Here is a 25,318-nt window from a genome sequence, read left to right on the forward strand (position 1 = left end):
ATTATCACAACCTTGTCACATGCTAGGTGAGGTGAACAACATCCACATGGATGCTGTTTTTTAGAAAATGAAGTGTTGGTATGCTAATATAAAAGATGATCCCGAGGTTGATGTCAAGGAGATTCTAGCTACAAAAGGTGTAGGTGCACAGGTAGAGGTTTTGAGTGAACCGTAATGGTCACCTAGTGGAAGTCATACTGTGAACCCATGGAGTGGCAAGTTGCATTATTTCAAAAAATGGATCAAGGAAAGGGAAATAAAAGCAAGGATGCCAAATCAGACTGGGGGTGATGAGGATACTGATTTTGAGCGTCTTATCAAAAGCTTTGGTAAAGAGTTTTGTATACCCTCTATGAAAACTTTAGGTGCGAGAAGGATGCAAGCAAAAAAAGGGCACCTAGAATGATCCGAGACCATGTAGATTTTGGGGAGAGATTTTTTGTGCTTGTTTTGAGGATGTTATTGGAATTGAAAAATGGGAGCAATCTATGGCTGAGGAGATTGTTGCTCTTGATGCAAATGGGCATGGATTTAGTGTCATTGGCAAAAGGGGAAAATGTGATTGGTTGAAAGTGGGACTACAAGGTGAAGCATACATAGATGACATAGTACATGAGTACAAGGATAGATTGGTAGCAGATGTCTATGCACATAATTATGACTTTAATAATAAGGAGACATTCAACATATTAGCTAAGATTTCTACCACTTGTGCTAATATTCTAGTGGCTCTGCCAAAGGTTTGGATACTACATCACAAGGTTGTAAAGAATGCATTCTTCCATGATGACTTACAAGAGGAGGTGCATATAGAGCATCCTCAAGGATATGGTCACCCCAAATATGTATGTAATATAAAGTAACCATTGTATGAGCTACAAAAAAGCACTTAGCTTTGCATAAGAGGATTCCACCATATTTGGTAACTATTGGTTTTTGTATGGTTGATGTGGATCGCTACTTGTATGTGCAGAAGAGAGAGAGATAATATTGCGATTTTTTTTTTTGACACACCAAAGGGCCCACAGGGGGAGGTGCTTATCCCTTCCAAATATTAGTCATGTTACATGGTCGGGCAAGGCCATGTACCATCGGACAAGAGCCACGCGCAGGTATCACCATGGACACCTAATTGATGCACCACATGGTGGGAACAATGGAGAGAACTCGTAGCAACCATCTAGGAACCTCCTCCTTGGGTGACCCACCCCAAGATGATTTGATTAGTGGAGGCAATCATAACATTGAAGGGCAAGCATGTAAAGAGCCTCTTAAAGCAAGAATTTGATAAAAGATTTGGGTGAGCTATGCTATTCATACATATTATACACATGGGTGGAGGCATATGGCTCTCACAAAGGCAATATGTTTGCCATCAAAGTATGGTATGGGTGATAATAACAATTGCTATGCCCTTCCGTCAAATTTTTAAGATTTTAAGATGAGATGATGTGGGTGATGTTTTCGAGAATGCCACCATGTATAGGAAGATTGTGGATAACTTGATCTACATGATAATCTTGTGATTGGATTCAACTCACAATTAAATTGGAGAGCCACTTTACGTAACTTGGAAGGAAGCCACATTTAGATGTAGCAAGGTGAATGATGCCTTAGATAATGCACTCTATTATGAGCTATCACAAAGTTGCATCTATATGGATACACAAATGTATATTGGTTTAGTGATTAATTTGTATGGTGATCTACCATTGGGTTTATGTTTTCTCTTTGAAGTGTTGCTACTACATGGATCAATAAGAAGCAATCTACATTTGCCATATCAACTATAAAGGTTGTGTACAGGGGTGCTACAGTGGCAACATGTGAGGTAGCATAGCTACATATGTTGCTTGAAGAGCTAAGCATATAGGTTCCGTGGTCTTACTTTGGAATGGAAACCTTAGTAACATACATGTGGCACGGAACCTAGTGTTCCATGCAAGGATGAAGCACATTGAGGTGTACCACCACCTTCTTAGAGGCACGATGTTGGTTTGTAACATCGACCTTAGGTATAAGAGAATAGACGAGCACATTACAAAAAGGCCCCAAGTAGAGAGGCTAAGGTGATTTCGAGTGATGCTTGAAGTACAAGAGATGGCATTGATCTTGGTAGGGGATGTTGAGATATCAATCTTTATACACATGTTACGCTTGGATGACTTCTCACCACATTTATCATTGGCATGAGGTAGCGAACACGAAGATCGTCACTAGTGGTACTATAACTAGACCTCACCAATGGCTATCTATTGAGAGTGATGGCCCCTATCTTGCTAGCTCACTCACTAGTGATGGAACATAGATCTTGTACATAATTATCTCATTATATTGTATTTCCCTCATGTTATTTACACATTTTTCTTTTTGAGTCATGAAGAAGAAGAAGAAGAAGTAGCTTTTAGCCCCCATGTCCATGGCGAGTTCTTTGGTTGTGGGTGTCTGTGTGCGTGTGCTTGCAAGATCTCAATGTTTCTCCTTCGCTATCTCGATGCCTATGGTACATCTATCACTTTGTGATTGCAAGCCTTGTGTGTGTGTGCTTGCAAGATCTCAATGTTTCTCCTTCGCTATCTCGATGCCTATGGTACATCTATCACTTTGTGATTGCAAGCCTTATGAGCTCTACACATGTTGATTCAAAACCAAGTATGGTAACTCCAATAGCTTATGGTATCTACAATTTATGATGGATTTGGTGTCATTTAAATCTTTTTGTGATTTGATGTGCTTAAGCACTCAAGTGCATGTGTGGTGTTTGTATCCACTTCTGGCGTCATCCAAGTCTTGTGCAACCTGAGTGTTTTCTCTTATGTAAGTTCTGAAAGTTAACGTAGATCAACCTTGATGCTCAATGATGTGTATTTTCATTGACACCCCTTTGCTATACATTATCATTTTCTTGTGGATGCTTCTTTACTTGAAATTTGAGGCATTTGCATATCTTCATGATTTCTTTGTACCCATAAACTTCATTGCCATCTAACACCAATTGGTCCATCTCATATCACACAACCATCTTATTTTTTCCACAAGGGCCCAAATGAGCCCTATGAAAAGAATATGGCATTTATGTAGCTCGGGACCAACATGGCAAGACACAATCGCTGATGTCAATGAAATTTTGAAGGGGGTGGGGATTTTGGTGCAGTACCCACCCCTACAAAGTTTCATTTCCATCAGACACCTTCTCATCAGTCATGTGTAATTGCACAATCGCCCTATTTTTTCCATTGGGTTTTGAATGAGCCCTTTGAAAAAAATATGGCAATCGCACAACAACAAATTTGAGGGGATGGAATTTGATGGGAACAAAACATTGCACAAATAGGGAATACGATGTATTAATCACCCTTGCACAATTCCATTACAATAAGAATCCATCTCATCAACCAATGCTACATAATCGCCATATTTTTCCCATAGGGTCCCAAATAAGCCATATGAAAAAATATGGCTAGTGTGCAACTCAAGAGCGGGGGGACAAAATCTGATACCGAAGAAACTTTTCAAGGGTGGGGTTATGGTGCAATATGCACCCTTGCAAAGCCATCTAACACTGTCTCATTAGTCCTAATTTGAACCAATGGGACAAATGCAATATCCACAATGGGCCATGAAAAATAAAAAATAAGCTTTCTATAAATCCCCAAAATTGGTCAATAATTATGGATATGGCATGTTTACAAATCACACATTTAGGTTTTGCTTGCATAGAGCTTTTGCGAGTTGCACAACACCACTCCTAAGAATTTCATGAATTATTGCTTAGCTTTAAAACATAAGTATTTGGAAGAGTGCAAGTGTGTTGTTAACCCAATGTCATAATTCTACTACATAATACAATTGGTTAAAATAATATGTTGATTGTTAGATGTCCTTATTACCGTTATGAAGTTTGAAAAGCCCTCTAGACAATAGCTAATGTGAACCTAATTGGAAAGAAAGTCATCCAAATAATGTGAGCTTATTTTCTTGCTATACATTTGAGAGAATACCTGTGAGGCGAGCAAATGCAGAGCAACCACAAGAAGAACAAGCAACATGAAAAGAAATTATTAAAAAAAACAAAGTATGCCACCTTGAGAAACACTTGATTAGCTTAGGAAACTATGCTCTCTTGGATTGTCCCTTCAAAACATTGTCTATTAAGAAGGGTAGTGCCATTAAGAGTGGATTGATGAGTGCATCTTCTTGTCATGTTGTGAAGCGGCCAAGTAAAGCCATCTACAGCTACTCTAGCCACTCTCTTGCAACTCTTATATGACCACCTTTGATGATCCTTTTGCATGTAGTGGCCAAGTAAAGCCACCTAGAGCTACTCTAGCTATTCTCTTGTAATCTAATTTAACCACCTTTGATAAACCCATCTATAGTAACCTACTTTTTTCAATGATAGATAACAATAGTACATGACAGAGGCTTGGTTTCTAAAGAAGGTAGCCACGTATGAACAATTATTATAAGCAACTTCATGCTATGCAATTATAGGATTCCATCACTTGCAACAAGCTCCATCTGCTGATTACCTCCTCAGCAATCTTTGTATAACCACATACTAGCAAAAGTTGTCTCTTGTTATTATAATTGCAAGTCTAAAACCCGCTAGAGAACTTGAATGAATCTAATACACCTCATTCAAGGCTGGCTCATTCCTTGAGAGGAATAATGCCCTTACATGGATGTGCATTAACAACATTAATCTCCTGGTATGATATATGCGCCTTTTTGAGTGGACATGAACAAGTGCTCTTCTTTTTCATTAACTCGGACTTCCACCATTTCCTCCAGAACTCAAAGTTCACACCATATCTACACAAGGTTCGAAGAAGACATGAAAGTCTAAAATCTTAAACAAGGATCGTACAAGAGCAAGGCTGGAGTGTCCTTGGCACAAGGCCCTCCTCTTATGATACAGTAATGCATGGTTTGCTTTATAAGGAAAGTCTGATTCAAAAACTCCTGATTAGCTCAAAAATATGAGGTAAAGCCAACTTGATAGTTTAAGCAAGCAAGAGAAACAAAAAGGACACTCTCCCAAGAGCAAGCAAGCTCCACAAGATGAGAGCCTAGGTGATCGTGCACTAGGTTCATGTCTTTCACACCGGGTAAACTTAGCAGCAATCTTGACAGAGAGAGAGAGAGCACATGTCACAGATACCTGAGAGATAATGCAAGATAGTTAATTTTCCAAATTGTCCACCACCACCCTTCCATTATCAGTACTAGTAACCCTTGTTCTTTATACATTTCAGGCATTTGAAGGATTTTTTAGCTTTTCCAAAATCATTATTAAAACTACTAGACAACTGCAAACATACGAATTAACCTGATGACCCAAATTTTTTTTCCCAAATATTCTCTCGTCCCAAAAAGATTTACATTTTTTTTCCAAAATTGTAGTAGATTTTTTGAGGGACGCTATAGAGCCTCTTTCTCTCTCTCTCTCTCTCTCTCTCTCTCTCTCTCTCGGCATACCTTTGCATCAAAAGAGAAATTGAAGCATGCCCAAGAGGAAGTCAATTGCAGAAGCTACCTAAAAGGGACAAGATGAAGGAGCCAGGAACCCTGTTGCTCCAAGCCAAGGCTTCTAGTAAAGCGCAACTACAAGAGCGAATCTTGCTCATCTGCATCTCATGCACTCACTCTCACACATTCTTGCTTAGTCGCTTCATCTCATCTCATCATTCATGTATGTGCCAATTACACAAAGCGCAAGAAGCGTGGTTACGGTGCCAATGTTGTGGAGCTCTTACTCGACGGATCCCAGCCAGGAGGCATGATGTTCGGCCAGTCACCACGGCAGCCAAGCCTTACATACAAATTTTTCTTGCCTGCACACACCAACAATACTCTCTCTCTCTCTCTCTCTCTCTCTCTCTCTCAGCCCGCGGCCCCCCCCCCCCCCCCCTCCTCGCGCTCCCTCAGTCCCCCCTGCAGTCATCAGAACCTGCAGAAATTCAGAGAATTCAGCTAGTGACTGCAGAAACTCACAGATTCAGAACCTGCAGAAATTTGGAGGATTCAGCACAGAATTTCAGCAAAAATTCAAAAATTACTGCAAAATTTTTCAGACTTTTGTAGAAGTGTGAGAGTTCTCAGAACTGCAAAGAGTATAGATAGGTGTGGAATAAAAATGTATGCGTGATGTGGGTTCAGAATTGCAGGTCGACAAATGTGGCGTAAAAATGTATGCATAATGTAGAAATAATTATCTACATAGTGTCTCTCAATCTCTTCCTCCCTCTACCTTTCCCTCTCCTACTGCGGTTCTCAAGTATGAAGAAACAAATTGACAAGGACGACCCTTTGGACCAGGCCATTCAAAAATGCAAAGAAGAAATGTGCGAGACCATTAACAAGATTAATCGCTACCTCCTAGGCACAATAAAGACACTTGAAGAACGAGTGTCGGCTCTGGAAAGCAAGATAAACACACTTGAAGATCGTACGACGGCCCAAGATGAAGAGATTACGCTACTCAAGAAGGAGCTTGCACAGGTGCGATCGTGAAACATACTTGAAGAGAGAGAACTTCAACCCTTACTAATTGAAGAACTTAACACGATTAAAGAGCAAGTGCAAGCCATCAAAGAGGAGGAACAATAGAAAGAAATGACGACTTCCTGGTTGGATGTTATCACAAAGACTCAACAAAAAGCAGATGAGGCCGAGAAATGGATCGAAGTTGCCAAGAAAAGAAAAGGCAAGGAAACAACCCCCACACCCACCATCATTAACTTGACACTAGAAGAGAAGCAAAGGAAACGGGTGCATGCTTTACATGTGACAATTTGCGGCCTTAAAAACAAAGATAATGTGGACAAAGAAGTAAAAGAACTCATGACTATGATGGGGGTTAATGAGCCGACAAATACGAGAGCTTGGAGAGTGGGCAATAAGAAAAGTGGAAACAATGGAGAGACCTCGAGGAAAGGACACTTATTCTTCGTTTCCCCTCCATGAAAGCGAAGAACATTTTGAAGAAGACACCAACTCTTAAGAAGACGGGCATCTTTCTTGGGCATGACCTCACGCTCTCGCAGATTGCTCACATGCAAGAGGTAATGCCCGATATTAGAGCGGCAAGGGAAAAAGGTAAGATTGCCTTTTACCGAGATGGAAGGGTGGTGATATTGGAGCAACGCTCCACATGACCGTGCAAGACCTACGGGACCACACTAAAGATGGCAGCATGGAACTGTAATGGGTCACTTCGTCCTGACGTAGGGGCATTTGAGGACAGCTTTATGGGGAGAGACATCTCTTTTACTTAGAAACGCACCAGGCACCGAAACAGATTACACCACATGTGTTTGGATATAGGTGGGAGACAGCTTGTCGACGAGCAGAGACAAGATCACAGCAGAGGGTCGGGTGGAGTAGAAGTCCTATTCAGAGAGGAGTTACAGCTGCTTTTGCACATTGTTCGGAGAGATGATCAGGCAAGATACATGTGAGTGAGATTGAGAGGTGAGACGGACAGATTCTTGTACATTGCTATATGTTACTTTGCCCCAGCACATCAGTGTATGCCTCACCCAAAGGACATTCCCCTTCCTCTACATTAGAAGAGGACATATGGGAGTTCTCCTGAGATGGTGGCATCATTCTCTTGGGGGATTTTAATCCCCGCACGGGAAACCATCACACAGTTTTTTATGATACCTCACATGAGATATTGAGAGAGCTAGATACCAATGATATATGGGGCTTGAAAGACACTCACAGGATGAGGAATACACAGAGTACAGGAGATATTTGACGAGATGGGGACCTCACATGGATTGGCCATACTTAATGTGGCCTACAACAATCCTCACAGCAGTTGGGTTTACTTACTTTTCACACAGGCATGGGGCCAGCACAATGGATTATGTCATGGCACAACCGAGCTTCATCCCCTCCATTCAAGATCTCACAGTAGGACCAAGACCAGTGGGTGTAGTAGTGGATCATGTTCTTTTGACATTTTCAGTCTCCTTTCAGTATAGTACAACTCAAGTGTCAGGAAGAAGGACACATACCCGCTATACATTCACACCAGAGACTGACCCTGTCTACACAGAGGAGATCTATGGTCGTCTATGTAGAGCAGCAAGGCCAAGACTCTCAGTGGAGGAGCTCGCCACTTTATTGATTGAGACATTGCATGATGCAGCAGTAGAGGCATACCCACACACTCACCCTGATCAGAGACGTGGTCCTGGGAACATGCCTCAAAACAATTGGTATGACCAGGAATGTAAAGAGATGAGCGCACAATTTGAGAGGGATCTTCTAGGGGTCATCAATCACAGACAATCTCAGATAACATTCCGGCGCCTTGTGCGACGGAAGAAGCGAGCGTTCCTAGCTCGGATGGAGCGAGACTTATACTAGTTGTTCTTGAGGAGAGACTCACGAGAGGCATGGCGTCTCTTTCATGAGCACTCCCCTCCCCCAGTGATAACTTCCCCTAATATATGGGGTCAATATGCAACATCCTTATATACACAAGGCGGCGGAAGAAGCGAGCTTTCCTAGCTCGGATGGAGCGAGACTTATACCAGTTGTCCTCAAGGAGAGATTCACGAGAGACATGTCGTCTCTTTCATGAGCACTCCCCTCCCCCAATGATTACTTCCCCTGATATATCGGGTCAATATGCAACATCCTTATATACGGTCCCTGGACAGACACCCATTCCTGTTTCTCCTCAGCCGTGCCCATCTACAAGTACCTTCTTTACCATTGAGATGGTAAAGGCGGCCGTTGACAAGATGAGAACTAGGAGAGCATATGATCATGATGGTCTAGTAGCAGACACTTTATCCATGCTAAAGATATGTTGGCAGAGGTTCTTGCAGTTCTGTTCAATCGTGTCATGTGTGAGGGTCTACCTGAGACTTGGAGACTGTCTACTATTGTGCCTATCTTCAAGGCAGGTGATCCTAGGAAGCCTTGGCAACTACCGTACTATTATGATTGGACACACATTGACATGTTTGTGAGCAACACTTGAGCAGATGGTGTTACCAGGAAGTGTATTTTTTTCCTGTTGCCTTCTCTAAATATGTACAACATATTTTTATTTATTTTACTTGTTTTCCCCAGAACCCTTGAAAAGGTGCAAGTGGACATTGCATGGCCCGTGTGAAATGGTTGCGGCCGACGGGTTTCTCACATCGGGAGTCTAAGTCGGTCAGTCTGGAACTGGTCGAGCCAGTTAGCACTGAATTCTGATGAGTATGGAAGCCTGTGTGTGCCAAATGAAATCTGGGCCACTCGAAAAATTACAACTTTATAAGTGAGTGGGAACTAGGGAATTAACTCAAAGGGGCAAACTGGACACTTGGCAGGAGGAGAGCAGCCTGCAGGACACCTCAGCAAGAGGAGGCGCCCAAATGAGGTTGAGGGCTGATTTTTACTAGAAAGTGACCTACACTCTGTGTGTGAGTAGTGGGTGCAGGTCTACAGCTTTAATGGAAAGCTTGCCTTCTCCTCTGTCTCATGAAGCGCGATGATTTGCTCTCGTGCATCTCTCTCTCCCCTTTGGCACATATGGTAATGCCCCACTAGTTGGGCTACTCAGATGAATATGTACTATTCTAGGGTTTATGCGTGTTTGCCAAGGCAAGAGCCTTCTGAACAGGAACCGGATTAGCTAACTGCTAATCCCCCACATGTACGCACAGTTCCATCGCGAAAGATTGCGAGTTTGGAGAGTTTTCTCGCGTGAAGCCTCGTCCAATTCACAAGGGAACTGTCCCATTGCGTGCGGGAGCCCTTGGGACACGCGCAAGCGTGTTCGCTCCGTGAAAAACGATCCAATACAGAGAATTACAGCTTGCTATGTTTTTCTGCAGGTTTAGGGTTTCGCACCTAAATTGCAAGGGAACACCAGGGGAGCCCCGTGAAAGCCTTGGGATGCGTGTACAGACTTTTGGGCACCCGACAGTGAAAAATAGAGAATTACAGCACGCTGAATTTCTGTGACAGCTCACCAGAAAGCTTCCAAATAGCGAGGGAATCTGTCCTAGATTTTGACCTACAGGGGTTTTTGCGCCGTTATGCTGCTGAAATCAGGTCGGAAACCTGCGTTTTCAGCCCTCGCCAGGTTTGGACAGCTTTGTAAAAGCTTGTACTAAGTGCCTGGATCGTCTACTTTAAATTGAATAAAGAAATACCGAAAGGGGCGCCAGTCTTTGGGGCCTACAGGGTGTTGGTCTCGTGTGCGCAGTGACATTCTAGTCGTTGGACACATCTATGTTCTCTTTCCTTCTCAGTGCTCTGTGTAAAGTTAACAGGTAATTGAAATAGTACCGCCCTCTATGTTGTACATGCCGGTTACATGGTTCCATCGGCGGGATAGTCACTTTTTCTTCAAAAAGTGCAGGGTGGATTGTTGTGGGTGAAAGCTGTTAACAAAGAGCTTGTCGTTATGGCAAAGAAGAGAGACCAAGTACCTGAAGAGGAATCTTCCTCACATGGCATAGAGAAAATTCCTTCAACTCTTCAAGAAGAGGATAGGTTGTTTAGAGCTTAACTGCGTTGTTGCATGGACATGTTTTAGCAGTTGGCTAGCAACCCAAGGATGTAGGAGTTCTTACAGGCTCTGACAAAGGGTTTTCAACCTCCTACACAGGGCATGACTGAGCTGTTGCAGGAAAAGGAGGTTTCCAATGCGCAGAGGACTCACGATACTCGAGAGAAAGCCCATGTGGTTGAGCAACTAGTGGTGTCCAATGATCCAAAGCAACTTGCTTTAGCTAGACAGGAACCATCTGTGAATGGTCAAGGGAGTAATGAACAGGCTATACGTCAAACCCTTCCATTACCTATTACTTATCCTGGTTATTTTGGAGGTGGTTCAGTGTTTCAAGCTATGGGACCTTCCACAGGTTATATGGCAAGGAATGTGTTCAGGACAATGCAAACAGGTATGGGTAACCCTATGTACGTGAACATAGGTGTCCAACCAGGTTTTCAAGGTGCCTATGGCCAGTTTCGAGTGCCTGGAACACAATTTGGTATGGCTGGTTTTTCGCAGCCATACGTCCAAAATGCAGATACGACAGGTAAAACAGGTGATGCGAGTGCTAGAATAGGCAATCATAGAGCACCACTTTTGCAGGCACCTGTTTATGACAACGTGACTCCTTTGAGTCAGCCTAAGGATTACAAGGAAGGTGGGTAGGGAGTGAAATTTGAAACTTTCAGAGGAACCGAGGATCAATTGAAGGCTTTGACCTTCATATAGCAATTCGATGCAGCTTATGCGGAAGGAAACTTCACGAAATCTTCAAAGATACGCAAGGCTGCCACTTTCTTGAAAGGAAATGCGCTTCAATGGTGGACCACATTGTTGAACCAGGGTCAAGTCCCAACAACGTGGGTCCAATTCAAACAGCTTTTGCGCCTGCATGGTTGACAAACACTTTTGAAGTGGATGTGATGACAATGGCACGAGTTGAATGCTAAACAGTGTGCGAATCTGGAAGAGTACAATAAAAAGTTTTGGGCCGCACTGTTGCCAGTCACCTCTTACAGATTTGTGCCATTTTCAGAACAGATGGAGAAGTATTGTTGCAGATTAACCAAGAAAATCAGGGACTACTGCACAAAGACTATTGTCATGAATATGTTCCAGTTGATTGAGAATGTAAGAGTGGCCAACAATCTGTCGAAGGGAGATTCCGATGGATTTAATAGCCACAAGAAAGGGTCCCAGGGCAAACAATTTTCAGCCAAGGGCAATGTTGCAGCAACGCCTTTTGTGCCTCCCCCAAAGAAGCCCTCCAATGAAGAAGTTGACACGTCCAAGAAACAATCTAAATCTTCTTCGGAACAAGGACAAGGACAAAAAAGGCATTTTTTTGGCAAAACCTTTGAAGAAAGGAAAGCTCTTAGGAAGGCCAAAAAAAAGCAAAGTTGGCATCAAAGTTGGGCATTCATGCAGAGGAGATGGGTATGACAGGGGAAGCAGGTTTGGCATGCCCAGGTCATTCAGAGCCTGTTACTCCCATTCTGGGGAAAGCTTCGTCTGCACATTCAGAGCTATGTGATGCAGAATAATTTCATATTATGCCACTTGAGGGCTGTGATGTGTTACTAGGAATCCCATGGTGTTACACGTTGCATGCTATGGTGGATACTTACAACAAAAAGATTACCCTTGTACATAGAGGAAAGACTCATGTCCTTTATGTAAGCTTAAAGGCGAGTTTGTTCCAGTTGTTTCTGCTTCTGCGATTTCATCTGTAATAAAGAATAATCTTTCTACGTACTTGATCTTTGCAAAAGAAGTGCCTGAAGTTGTATCTAATTTGTCTACCGTAGATAAAGACAGGTCAACTTTTATGAGTGGTTTTAGTGATTGTTTTTCGGACTCTTTGCCAGGGGAGTTACCTCCTAAGAGACCTGAGGATCTCACCATAGATCTTGTGCCAGGTTCTAGTCCACCGAATAGGCCACCTGTAACAGACTTGGACACTCCAAGTCAAGAATCAACCGCAACAGCACCAAATAACCACTTCAAAACAATTCACAGTTCACAATAGATTTGCACTGGCCCGACGGAGTTCCGTGCCTAGAGATACTGGCCCCAAAGACAGGCGCCCCTTTCGGTATTTCTTTTTATATTAATCTCAGTTCAAAGTACAAGAGTGGTTGGGTCTCACTCTCAGGCTCTGCGTCCAGATGCTCTGCAGAGTGGGAGCCCAAACCACACATTTATTTACAAGGGTTGCCAAAAGCAGAGCCCCAAAAGCTTAAAATCAAAAGCCTGAAAATAAAGCAAAGGCTCTTTTCTCTCACAAGCTCTCTCCCTCTTTCTCTAAAATTGCGTAGAAAAAGCAGATTTGCTGCAGAAAAGCAACCTCCACAAATTTCGGCGCGATTTCCGGGCTCTGCCGTACAGTGCCATGTCATCATATCTGCGCATTTTTCCGGATCTGCCCCTGTTGCCTTTAGGGTTAGGGTTAGGTTAGGGCAGAAGTTAGGGTTAGATTAGGGCAGAATAGGGGTTTTTTGGGCAGCATTTAGGGTTTCTGGCCATTAGGATAGGGTTTCGGGTTTCAGCAGTACAGCCACGTCATGACTTTGTGACATACCCCCTCTTGAAAGCATTGTAATCGCCCTCGATTACGCCTGCAAAACAAACAGAGGCCATGAACCGTCTTAGCAGACACTGACTGTTAGTACCTACGCACTAGGAACACATATCTAGCACATGTACCAATCGACAGTCACATCACATGACATCACAGGACATCACTAGACATCATAGAACATCACATGATTGACTAACCCCTATTGCAACCATGTCTATTCGAGATCAATTAGACCAAAATGCTGCAGTCGTTTCGTCTATCAATTCCTGTACTTAAAAAGAAGTCAAGAACAAATCAGTATCATATTCAGGAATTCCATTTCATAAAGTCATACAATAGAATACTGTCAGCTCGCAGTATCCCTGAAGCTCAAAGAGACATCAGTGACTCTAGTATCAAAATCGAGGCATCTGTTGACAAAGGAGTGGAGTAACTCCCCTCTTGTGCATCCCACTGCACCAGATCTCCGGCCAAGCTGAATTCTGGGTTCCATTTGGAGTAGACTATGCTAAACCAAAAGCCTCGAGGTAAAGTTTCACAATCTGAGGAGTATCTACTAGGTCCTCCTCCTCCATCCACTTCGCATCCAATGCAGGATAGTTCTTGAACTTAACCAAGAACCGCCTTCGGACTTTACCTTTATTCTTCGTATCCTTATGTGCCAAAATCTCTTCAGAAACAAGGATCTCCTCGTTTTCTTCCACTTCGGGTTGCTCATCAGGCTCCCCATCATCAGGCACATCACCTTTGAAAGGTTTCAAGAGACTCACATGAAGTGCATTGTGAATCCTCCAAGTGTCAGGCAGTTTCAGTCGGAAGGAGACATCATTTATCTTTTTAGAGATCTGGAAAGGTCCGTAGTATCGCATACTAAGCTTTGGAAAAAGCCTCTCCTTTCCTTTTTTCTTTCTCAGGAGTGCCTTCTCAAAACGTAAGAGCACCCAATCATCCTCCTTCAATTTCAAGTCGCGACGATGGCGATCCGCTGCCCTTTTTCTGTCGTTCTTGAGATTTCTGCAAAGCCTCGCGAACCTTGGCAAAAGCCGTGTCTAAGTCGTGCGTATACTCACCCGCTTCAAAAATCTTATCTTTCGTGCTTAGGAAGGGTGGAACCTTCACAACACCTTCAACAATCTCAAATGGCGCCTTCCCCATTGAAGAGTGTATCGTGTTATTGTAGGCAAATTCCACCAAAGGTAAGTACTTTTCCCATTGAGTCTTCTGATCCGAGATATAAGACTTTAATAAATCTAAAACCACTGAATTGGCAATCTCAGATTGCCCATCAGTCTGCGGATGGAACGATGACGAGAACTGCAACTGCGTGCCAATGTTCTCCCAAATTGCCTTCCAAAACAAACTCGTAAATCTGGGGTCCCTGTCGGAGACAATCGTCTCAGGCATGGCATGTAATCTGAAGATCTGGGCCACAAACAGTCTCACTAAGTGATCCGGCTTGACTGTTTTCTTTACTGGAATGAAATGAGCCTGCTTGCTAAATCTGTCAATAACAGTCCAGATACCATCGTGACCACTCTGTGTTCTCGGGAGATAAAAAATGAAATCCATTGCAATACTTTCCCAGGGGCGGGTGGGTATGGGTAAAGGCTGTAACAATCCCTGTGCTTTATGCCTGTCAAACTTGACCTTCTAGCATACCAAGCAACTGCGCACAAACTCTTCCACATCCTTCTTGAGTCTCGGCCAAAAGAAGTATCTCTCTACCCCTTTCATGGTGGTAGCAATGCCGCCGTGACCTGTAAAAGGTGGACAGTGGCATTCAGTCATAACCTTTTCCCTCCACGGCTGTGTAACGCACAACATGGTTTTTCTCATCAAGTAGCTATCTCGAATGGAATATCCCGCTACTGTCTCCCCATCCCGTATCCGTGTGAAAACGTCTGCAAAAATTGTATCTGTGGCATACTGGTCGACCATATCCTCGAAGCTCCTATGATGTATCGCGAAAATAGCCAGAACCAACGGCTTTCGAGACAAAGCATCTGCCACCACATTCTTCTGTCCCTGAACATGGACAATCTGGAAGTGAAACTGTGACAAGATGTTCCCCCATTGCGTCTGCTTTTCCGAAAGTTGCTTCTCTGATAAGAAGTAGCGCAAACTTTGATGGTCTATAAAGACAGTAAAATCCGCTCTGATACCACTGTAACAGACTTGACACTCAAAATCAAGAATCAACCGCGATAGCACCAAATAACCACTTCAAAACAGTTCACAGTTCACAGTTCACAATAGATTTGCACTGGCCCGGCGGAGTTCCGTGCCTAGAGATATTGGCCCCAAACACTGGCGCCCCTTTCGGTATTTCTTTTTATACTATTCTCAGTTCAAGGTACAAGAGTGGTTGGGTCACTCTCAGGCTCTGCGTCCAGATGCTCTGCAGAGTGGGAGCCCAAACCACATATTTATTTACAAGGGTTGCCAAAAGCAGAGCCCCAAAAGCTTAAAATCAAAAGCCTGAAAATAAAGCAAAGGCTCTTTTCTCTCACAAGCTCTCTTGAGCTTGTTAAATTTAAAGCAAAAGATTCTCTCTCTCTCTCTTTCTCTGAAATTGCATAGAAAAAGCAGATTTGCCGCAGAAAAGCAGCCTCCGCAAATTCTGGTGCGATTTCCGGGATTTGCCGTACAATGCCATGTCATCATATCTGCGCATTTTTCGGGATCTGCCCCTGCTGCCTTTAGGGTTAGGGTTAGGGTTAGGTTAGGGCAAAAGTTAGGGTCTTTTTGGCAGCATTTAGGGTTTTTGGCCATTAGGGTTAGGGTTTCAACAGTACAGCCACGTCATCACTTTGTGACACCACCATACAGGGTTAGTGCAGCCCAGCAGAAAGAGATTATGAGTCAGGTCAACGAGCTTTTAGAGAAGGGGCTGATTCAGCCCAGTTCATCCCCTTTTTGTTCGCCTGTACTCCTAGTGCAGAAGAAGGATGGTTCATCGCGCATGTGCATTGACTATCGCGCCTTGAATAAGAATACCATCAAGAACAGGTTCCCCATACCGAGAATAAATGACATTCTTGATCGGCTTGAGGGAGCGTCATTGTTTACAAGGGTAGACCTAAAGAGTGGGTACCATCAGATACGCACTAGGCCATAAGATGTCCATAAGACTGCGTTCAGGACAACATTTGGTCTCTATGAGTTTCTTCTCATGCCATTTGGTCTCACAAATGCTCCTGCCACGTTTAATAGAATGATGGACATAATTTTTAGACCACATAGAAACTTCGTGGGTGCCTTCTTTGATGACATGATTGTCTACTCAAAGTCCGAAGAGGAGCATAGGGATCACTTGACCGCAGTTTTCAATGAGTTACGTAAGAACAAGCTACTCATTAATGCAAAGAAGAGTGAATTCTTTTTGGAAGAGATTCACTTCCTTGGGCACATTTTCAAAGGATAGGATACGCATGGATCCCGCCAAAGTGGAAGCAATTAGGTCATGGCCAGACTTGAAGTCCGTACATGACATTCGAAGCTTTCTAGGCTTATGTTCCTACTACAAGAGGTTCATCCGAAATTTTGCTGAGATTGCTTCACCACTCCATGCACTGCAAGGAAAAGGAGTTACTTTCAAGTGGACAGCCAAGGAAATTTTAGCCTTCCAACACTTGAAAGAGAAGCTGACTTCAGATCCGGTAATCATTTTGCTAGATCTTTCGAAACCTTTTGTGGTTCAGTGTGATGCGTGTGGCCATAGTCTTGGTGCAGTACTAATGCAGAATAGCCGAGTAGTCGCATATGAGAGCAGAATTCTTTTGAAGACTGAAAGGAACTTGCAAGTCTATGAGAAAGAATTGCTGGCAGTAATCCATGCTCTCACTAGTTGGAAACACTATCTGCTAGGGGCTGATTTTATTGTCCAAACAGATCATCAAACCTTGCCATATTTTCTTACACAAACGAAGTTGTCTGAGAAGCACATGCGATGGGCAAACATCTTGTCCATGTTCCATTTTCAGATTGTGCATATGCAAGTGAAAAAGAACGTGGTGGCTAATGCGTTGTCACGAAAGCCCCAAATTTCAGCAGTGTCAATTCCGTACCATTGTGAACTAGACGAAATGAAGATACAATATGCTGAAGATTCAGATTTTGCAAGGATCTATGACTAGCTTGTTGATGGGCAACATCATGAGCACTATATGCTTAAGAATGACTTTCTCATGATGCATGGAAAGTTATGCATCACTAAACAGTTACGGCCAAAGATTTTGATGGAAAGTCACGCTCCACCTTATGCTGAGCATCGTGGAATTGATGCGACAGTGAAAGGGGTTGAGGCATTCTTCTATTGGCCAGCTTTGCGTCAAGATATTGACACATTTGTAAGATCATGCTTAGTTTGCCAAAAAGTCAAACTTGACAGGCAAAAGCAACCGGGATTGTTGCAGCCATTGCCGATCCCTGATAGGCCATGGGAAAGCATAGCGATGGACTTTATCTTTGATCTTCCAAGAACGCAAACAGGCAATGATGGGATTTGGACTATCATTTGTAGGTTTAATAAGTAGGCCCATTTCATTCCTGTTAGGAAGAAGATAAAGCCTAAACACATGGTCAAGATATTCATGAGCAATATCTTTAAATATCACGGGATGCCTAAGTCAATTGTCAGTGACAGGGATCCATATATGACGAGTCTTTTCTGGAAGGCATTGTTTGAGAATATGGGCACTACGCTAAAGTTCTCATCTTTGTTTCATCCGCAAATTGATGGACGACTACTCAGAAGAGGCAAATTCTACAGTCCTGGATCTGCTCAAATGTTATGTGTCAGAGCAAAAGGCAACTTGGGAACACCATCTCCCATTGGTTGAATATGCTTTCAATAAACTGTGCGTACGTCAACATGTAAGGCACCATTTGAGATAGTGGAAGGAGGGAAGAAAATCCCGCCCATTTTGCAAACTAAGGACAAGATATTTGAGGCAGACAAGTATCTGCAAGATATGGATGAAACATACAGGAAGATAAAGATTGCTCGAGAAGACTCAAGCTAAGCAAAAGAAAGCTGCTGATCGTCATCGACGTGAACTTGTATTTTCACTTCGTGATTGGGTGCTTTTGCGCTTTGAAAAGGCCGGGTTAAGGAAAAGGAAAGGCAAGGAAGTTTGTTTCCTAAGCTCAGTATGCGATATTATGGTCCTTTTCAGATTTTAGAAAAGATCAGCGATGTAGCTTACAGGTTGAAGCTACCAGAAGGTTGGAGAATACATAATGCTTTTTATGTCAACCTTCTAAGACCCTTTGTTGGTGATGTGCCAGAGAATATGCTTGATGAGGAACAACCCGAAGTGGAAGAATTGGATGAGATCCTTGTTCCTGAATAGATATTGGCACATAAAGAAAGGAAGGTTAGTGGAAAGGTTGCAAGACGCTATTTGGTGAAGTTCAAGAACTATCCATCGTTGGATGCCAAATGGATGGAAGAGTCTGAATTGGTTGATTCACCTCAGCTATTGCAATTGTATCTTGCAGCCTTTCAGATGGAACCCACAATGACTTGATGTAGCCTTTTGGAGCAAGGCAAGAGCATGGTTCATGATGCTCAAGAGAGTAGTTAAGCAATTGTATCTACTCTTTCCATATAGAATTTAGCTAGAGAAGTTTGTGCTTGAGAGTACACTAGAAGACTTCTATGCTTGATATATGTATCGTAGCCAGTTTGGTGGGATTGTTTCATCGTCCAACGCTACATTTCCGGAAGCATGTAAATCTTAGATTCCCATCATAGAATATATGTGATATCAAGAGATACCGCACGTACTATTGGCATGCAAGCGAGGTCGCTTGCAGTATTTCAAGGGTGGGGTGTATTTTTCTGTTGCCTTCTCTAAATATGTACTACATATTTTTATTTATTTTATTTTGACTTGTTTTCCCCGGAACCCTTGAAAAGGTGCAAGTGGACATTGCATGGCCAGTGTGAAACGACTACGGGCCGAACGGGTTTCTCACATTGGAGGTCTAAGTCGGTCAGTCTTGAACTGGTGGAGCCAGTTAGCACTGAATTCTGATGAGTATGGAAGCCTGTGTGTGCCAAATGAAGTCTGGGCCACTCGCAAAGTCACAACTTTATAAGTGAGTGGGAACTAGGGAATTAACTCAAAGGGGCAAACTAGACATTTGGCAGGAGGAGGGTACCCTGTGGGACACCTCAGTAAGAGGAGACGCCCAAATGAGGTCGAGGGCTGATTTTTGCCAGAAAGTGACCTACACTGTATGTGTGAGTAGTGGGTGCAGGTCTACAACTTTAATGGAAAGCTTGCCTTCTCCTCTGTCTCATGTAGCGCGATGATTTGCTCTCGTGCATCTCTCTCTCCCCTTTGGCACATATGGTAATGCCCCACTAGTTGGGCCACTCAAATGAATATGTACAGTTCTAGGGATTTATGCGCGTTTGCCAAGGCAAGAGCCTTCTGAACAGGAGCCGGATTAGCTAACTGCTAATCCCCCACAAGTACGCAAAATTCCATTGCGAAAGATTGCGAGTTTGGAGAGTTTTCTCGCGTGAAAACTCGTCCAATTCACAAGGGAACTGTCCCATTGCGTGCGGGGAGCCTTTGGGACACGCGCAGGTGTGGTCGCCCTGTGAAAAACGATCCAATACAGAGAAGTACAGCTTGCTGTGTTTTTCTGCAGGTTTAGGGTTTCGCATCTTAATTGCAAGGGAACACCAAGGGAGCCCTGTGAAAGCCTTGGGATGCGTGTACACGCTTTTGGGCACCCGGCAGTAAAAAACAGAGAATTACAGCACGCTGAATTTTTGTGACAGCTCGCCAGAAAGCTTCCAGATAGCGAGGGAATCCGTCCTAGACAGGTACTTTTGACTACAGGGGTTTTTGCGCCATTATGCTGCCGAAATCAGGTCGGAAAACTGCGTTTTCAGCCCTTGCCTGGTTTGGACAACTTTGTGAAAGCTTGTACTACGTGCTTGGATCGTCTACTTTAAATTGAATAAAGAAATACCGAAAGGGGCGCTAGTCTTTGGGGCCAACAGGGTGCTGGTCTCGTGTGCGCAGTGACATTCTAGTCGCTCGACGCATCTGTGTTCCGTCTTCCTTCAAAACCAACAACACTAGAGAGCAGTACGGTGAAGTACTAGACTGGACAAGACCCTTTTCCAAGAGGTCTTTCATTTGGTTCATAATTTCTTTGTTCTGGGCTCGGCTCACACGATAAGGGGGCCGGTTCTGTGGTGTGCTTCCAGGTATCATATCAATGGTATGATCTTCAGCGGGTGGTAACTCGCCTGGTAGGCCCTCTGAGAAGCAATCGGCATGAGTGTGGAGAAAATCTTGGCGTTCTTTATCAAGTTCAGACATATTTGTCCTATTCTCATCATTCATCTCTCTCAAAAAGATAGAGTAAACAAACAGACTGGATTTCATTAATTTTGAAACGGCCGAAGCCGATACAATAGGGATAGACTCGCCCTTAAGTTTTACATCAAGTACAATGGTTCTACCCTTCTCTATGGTCAAAGTCGCTTTTCTCGCCCGATAGTCAACCACGGCGTTGTTCTTGTGGTACCAGGGAATTCCCAAAAGGACATCACAACCTTTCAAAGGCATTATGTAGAAGTCCTCATGCCCCAAATATCCCTGACAATGCAACCGAAGTTTGCCAATGACATGTGCAATGGCTACGTCCCTACCGGGTGCCGCTAGAACTGCCTCTGCTAGTGGTCCCATCCGATCGGGTGTGATCTCGAGCCGTGCCGCCAATTTAGGTGAAATGAAGTTGGCCTTGGCTCCTCCATCAAAGAAGATCAGGGCTTCTTGGTTTTTCACTTTGCCCCATGCTCGACAAAGTTCTGTACTCTCGTCCATCGTGCTTGGGTCAGTACCCACGCAGTCTGGAACCATACCTGCTTTCATCTTGCCTTTTCGTCCACGTTCCTCAGCTGCTCTCGAACCTTCAGGCCTGCAACTAGTACAAGGGAGTGGTCGAGACTCACTCTCAGACTCTACGTCCAGATGCTCTGAGAAGTGAGAGCCCAACAACTCTTATAAAGGTTTACAAGGGATGCTAAAAGCAGAGCCCAAAAGCCTTCAAAATAAAGCTATAAATTTTAAACTAGAGTGCTTCGTTAGCCGCATTTGTATTGGATTGAAGTGAGCACAAGGGTAGGAGAAAACAAGAACCCAGAAGAGAGAAGCTTGAGAGAGAGAGAGAGAGAGAGAGAGAGAGAGAGTCTATTAACGTCCAACGAGAGGCCGAAATCGACCTATGGGACAAAACAACGTACAATACGGTACCTCCTCAGGTATCAGTGAAAACAAAACAAAAGTGAGGTTAACAATATCTCAGAGCTCCATGGTCATGAGATTACTATTTTACAGTGTGGCTTTTATTACTTCTAAAAGCTCAAATTTACAAGGGATGGTGATCCATGAGTTTATTCCAAAAGGGGAGATAAGTAGATAACTACTTTGGGGGCATGGGATTTTTGAACTCTATGATGAGTGCTTTTCCTCCTCTGTAAACTGCCCATTTGCCTTCTTTCCTTGCTTCGCGTACTTTGGATAATTCATTTACTCGTTCTTTAAGCTGCAAAGGGGTGAGCTCATCTGATATCCATACCTTAGTCCCTTGGAGAGACTTAGTCTGTTTCATGACTTTTATTTTCTCCTCCATAGTATCATATGATGCAACTGCTTGTTTACCTTTTATCTCGATGTAAATCGGGTCTCCGAGGTCAACAAAGGGGACTGCTTGCTGCAACTTCAATTTCCATATAGTTGTGTCTGTCTTGTATTCTTCGTCCTCTTCTATGACAGCTTGTAACCAATCGTCCCGCATCCCACCGATCCTTATTAACTTCTTATTTCCCTCTATCTGCTCTTTTTCTTTCATTTCTACAATAACCTTGTGGACTAGTTGATTTGTTACCTGTTGTTGAGCTGGGCTGGTACCTGCTTGGTTATTTTCATCTTTGGTGGTGTGTTCCTGGCTAATTTGTAGTTGTGCTTCCAGTTGCACAATCTTCTCATCTTTGATGGCGATGTTTGCTTTCAGAAGAGCAAGCTCGTTCTGCACTTTCTTGAGTTCTTGGAGCAGGTAATTCTCCCAATGTGAGGGTGTCGATAAAGGGTTGCGGAATCGGTGGGCTTCCCATCTTCACAGCAGCTGAAAACGTCTTCTTCTTCTCCATGTTAATGGATTAGGTTTTTTGACTGTGGGTCAAGCTAAAGGGTGCAGCCCCCATAAGGTGCCCACAAACCCTAAGGATTAATCGAGAGAGAGAGAGAGAGAGAGAGAGAGAGAGAGAGAGAGAGAGAGAGAGAGAGAGAGAGATTGTGCTTTGTATTCCACAAATCCTATTATCTTAAGTTGACATAATCCTGTGTTTGACCAATAGTTATAAGATGCTCAATTTTGACCTAGAAAATTAATGTACAGTGTGCAACGGCTTGTCGCCGGTAGAAGCGCACACGCAACACGCTTGTGCCTCATTCCGATTGGAGATTGTATCTTGAGAGAGGCCCTCGCTTCGCATCAGGATTTTGCGTGCGACAATTAAAAAAGCGTGACACAGCCGCATGCCTTCAAGATGCCTGCGTAGGTGATTACATTTGGAGAGAGGCTCTCACTGGATTGTGCGCGACACAGCCGTATGCCTTAAAGATGCTTGCGTAGGTGACTGCATCAGGAGAGAGGTCCTTGCTGGACTCAGGTGCACGAACGTCTTGCCAGATTTTTAAATCCCGCTAGGTACATGCTAACGAAGTAAAAATAGCGACTAGAGCAGCCACGTGGGTTAATGTGGAGCCAAAATTGCGATTTGGCCTCCTACGCTAACGAAGAGAGAGAGAGAGAGAGAGAGAGAGAGAGAGACAGAGAGAGAGATTGTGCTTTGTATTCCACAAATCCTATTATCTTAAGTTGACATAATCCTGTGTTTGACCAATGGTTATAAGATGCTCAATTTTGACCCAGAAAATTTATGTACAGTGTGCAACGGCTTGTCGCCGATAGAAGCGCACACGCAGCACGCTTGTGCCTCATTCCGATTGGAGATTGTATCTTGAGAGAGGCCCTCGCTTCGCATCAGGATTTTGCGTGCGACAATTAAAAAAGTGTGACACACCCGCATGCCTTCAAGATGCCTGCGTAGGTGATTACATTTGGAGAGAGGCTCTCATTGGATTGTGCGCGACATAGCCGCATGCCTTAAAGATGACATAATCCTGTGTTCGACCAATAGTTATAAGATGCTCAATTTTGACCCAGAAAATTAAGATACAGTGTGCAACGGCTTGTCGTCGGTAGAAGTGCACACGCAGCACGCTTGTGCCTCATTCCGATTGGAGATTGCTTCTTGAGAGAGGTCCTCGCTTCGCATCAGGATTTTGCGTCCGACAATTAAAAAAGCGTGACACAGCCGCATGCCTTCAAGATGCCTGCGTAGGTGATTACAGTTGGAGAGAGGCTCTCACTGGATTGTGCGCGACACAGTCGCATGCCTTAAAGATGCTTGCGTAGGTGACTGCATCAGGAGAGAGGCCCTCGCTGGACTCAGGTGCACGAACGTCTTGCTAGATTTTAAAATCCCGCTAGGTACATGCTAACGAACCAGAAATAGAGAGGAGAGCAACCACGTGGGTTAATGTAGAGCCAAAATTGTGATTTGGCATGTCTTGCCAGATTTTTAAATCCCGCTATGTACATGCTAACGAACCAGAAATAGCGAGGAGAGCAACCACGTGGGTTAACGTGGAGCCAGAATTGCGATTTGGCCTCCTACGCTAACGAAGTAAAGATAGCCTCTCACAAGGCTTAGTGAATTAAAGCAAAAGCTCTCTCTCTACTGCCTTGCATAAAATAAAGCAGGCCTTTTGCGTAGAATTTCAGCCTTCCATTTGCGTAGCCAAAAGCAGCCCAAATCTGCCGTACACTGCCGCCACGTCAGCTGTACGGAATTCCGTGACATGCGCCGCAAATGGCGGGCCTGTCCGTACGGTGCAGCCACGTCATCATTCCAGCGGGAATTCGCGGGACTGTTCCATGCCAGCACCGGGCAGCCATGTATGTGTACAAGGTAGCCACGTCACTAGTTTGTGACAGACAGTCGCCCCATTCCGACCCCCCCGAACCGTGCCCACATACATGTGCTTTTTTCACCGCTGAGATGGTGAAGAAGGCCGTTGATAAGATGAGGACTGGGAGAGCATATGATCACGATGGCCTAGTGGCTGAGCACTTTATACATGCCAGGGATCTGCTCGCAGAGATTCTAGCAGTGATGTTTAACCGTGCCATGTGTGAGGGCTTGCCTAATACATCATGCTTGTCTACTATTGTACCTATCTTCAAGTCAGGAGATCCTATGGAGCTTGGGAATTATTGCACTATCATGATTGGACACACATTGGCACGGTTGTACCCATCCATTCTTGAGCAGCAGCCCAGCTGAGTAGATGGACAGAAAAGGAGGGTATGCGTGCACCCCGGGCAGGCAGGGTTCATGAGAGTTTTTTCTACTCTTGACCACATCCTGACACTCAGAGCCATTGTTGAGGAGGGCATATCACATGGGAGACGGATCTATTGTGGGTTTGTGAACTTCCGCAAAGCATTTGACACAATACCTAGAGCTAGATTGATGCGCATACTACAAGAGATGGGAGTACCCACAGAGCTGATTTGGGGGATCATGGCATTATACACGTCAGTGGTGAGGCATGTACGCACTTCAGAGGGGCTATCTACATCAGTTGACTCCACTAGTGGGGTCAAGCAGGGTTGCCCGCTCTCTCCTACTCTATTTGGTATGTATGTGGATGAGGTTTCTGACTATATTGAGAGAGATGGTGATAGAAGTGCACAGCTGGCAGGGACATGGATTCCACTATTGTTATATGTTGATGATATTGTGTTGATCTCCGACTCTCCGGATGGGATGCAACGTCACTTGGATGCTTTGCATAGGTTTACCCATGAAAGTGGTTTGTCTGTCAACCTTGGTAAAACCAAGGTTATGGTGTTTAATACCACCCCACAATGGATCAGGAGATCAGCACCCGCATTTACATACGGCCATGAGACAGTGGAGTATACAGATGCTTACACTCACCTTGGGGTGGTGTTCAACGGACCAGCATTTTCACTCAGGAGAGCAGCAAAGACTAGACTGACCAGAGTCTATGCAACATTGGGTGGATTGGAGAGGATGTGCTCACAGGTTCAGTTTC

At 44.0% G+C, this 25,318-nt stretch overlaps 1 protein-coding gene across 1 annotated transcript in view; it reads right to left on the reverse strand.

The window, feature by feature from the left end:
* Nucleotides 1–4,825: 4,825 nt before the first annotated feature.
* SKL2 (shikimate kinase like 2) overlaps nt 4,826–25,318 on the reverse strand; it is a 119,456-nt gene continuing 98,963 nt past the window's right edge. The window contains exon 8 of the mRNA XM_086527575.1: nt 4,826–5,164. Coding sequence (XP_086383701.1) covers nt 5,118–5,164 — 47 coding nt within the window. The 3' untranslated portion in view covers nt 4,826–5,117. The remainder of the gene's footprint in view (nt 5,165–25,318) is intronic.

This window comes from Adiantum capillus-veneris, chromosome 13 (genome assembly GCF_014529385.1).
Source record: "Adiantum capillus-veneris isolate H3 chromosome 13, ASM1452938v2, whole genome shotgun sequence".
Classification (NCBI taxonomy): Eukaryota; Viridiplantae; Streptophyta; class Polypodiopsida; order Polypodiales; family Pteridaceae; genus Adiantum; species Adiantum capillus-veneris.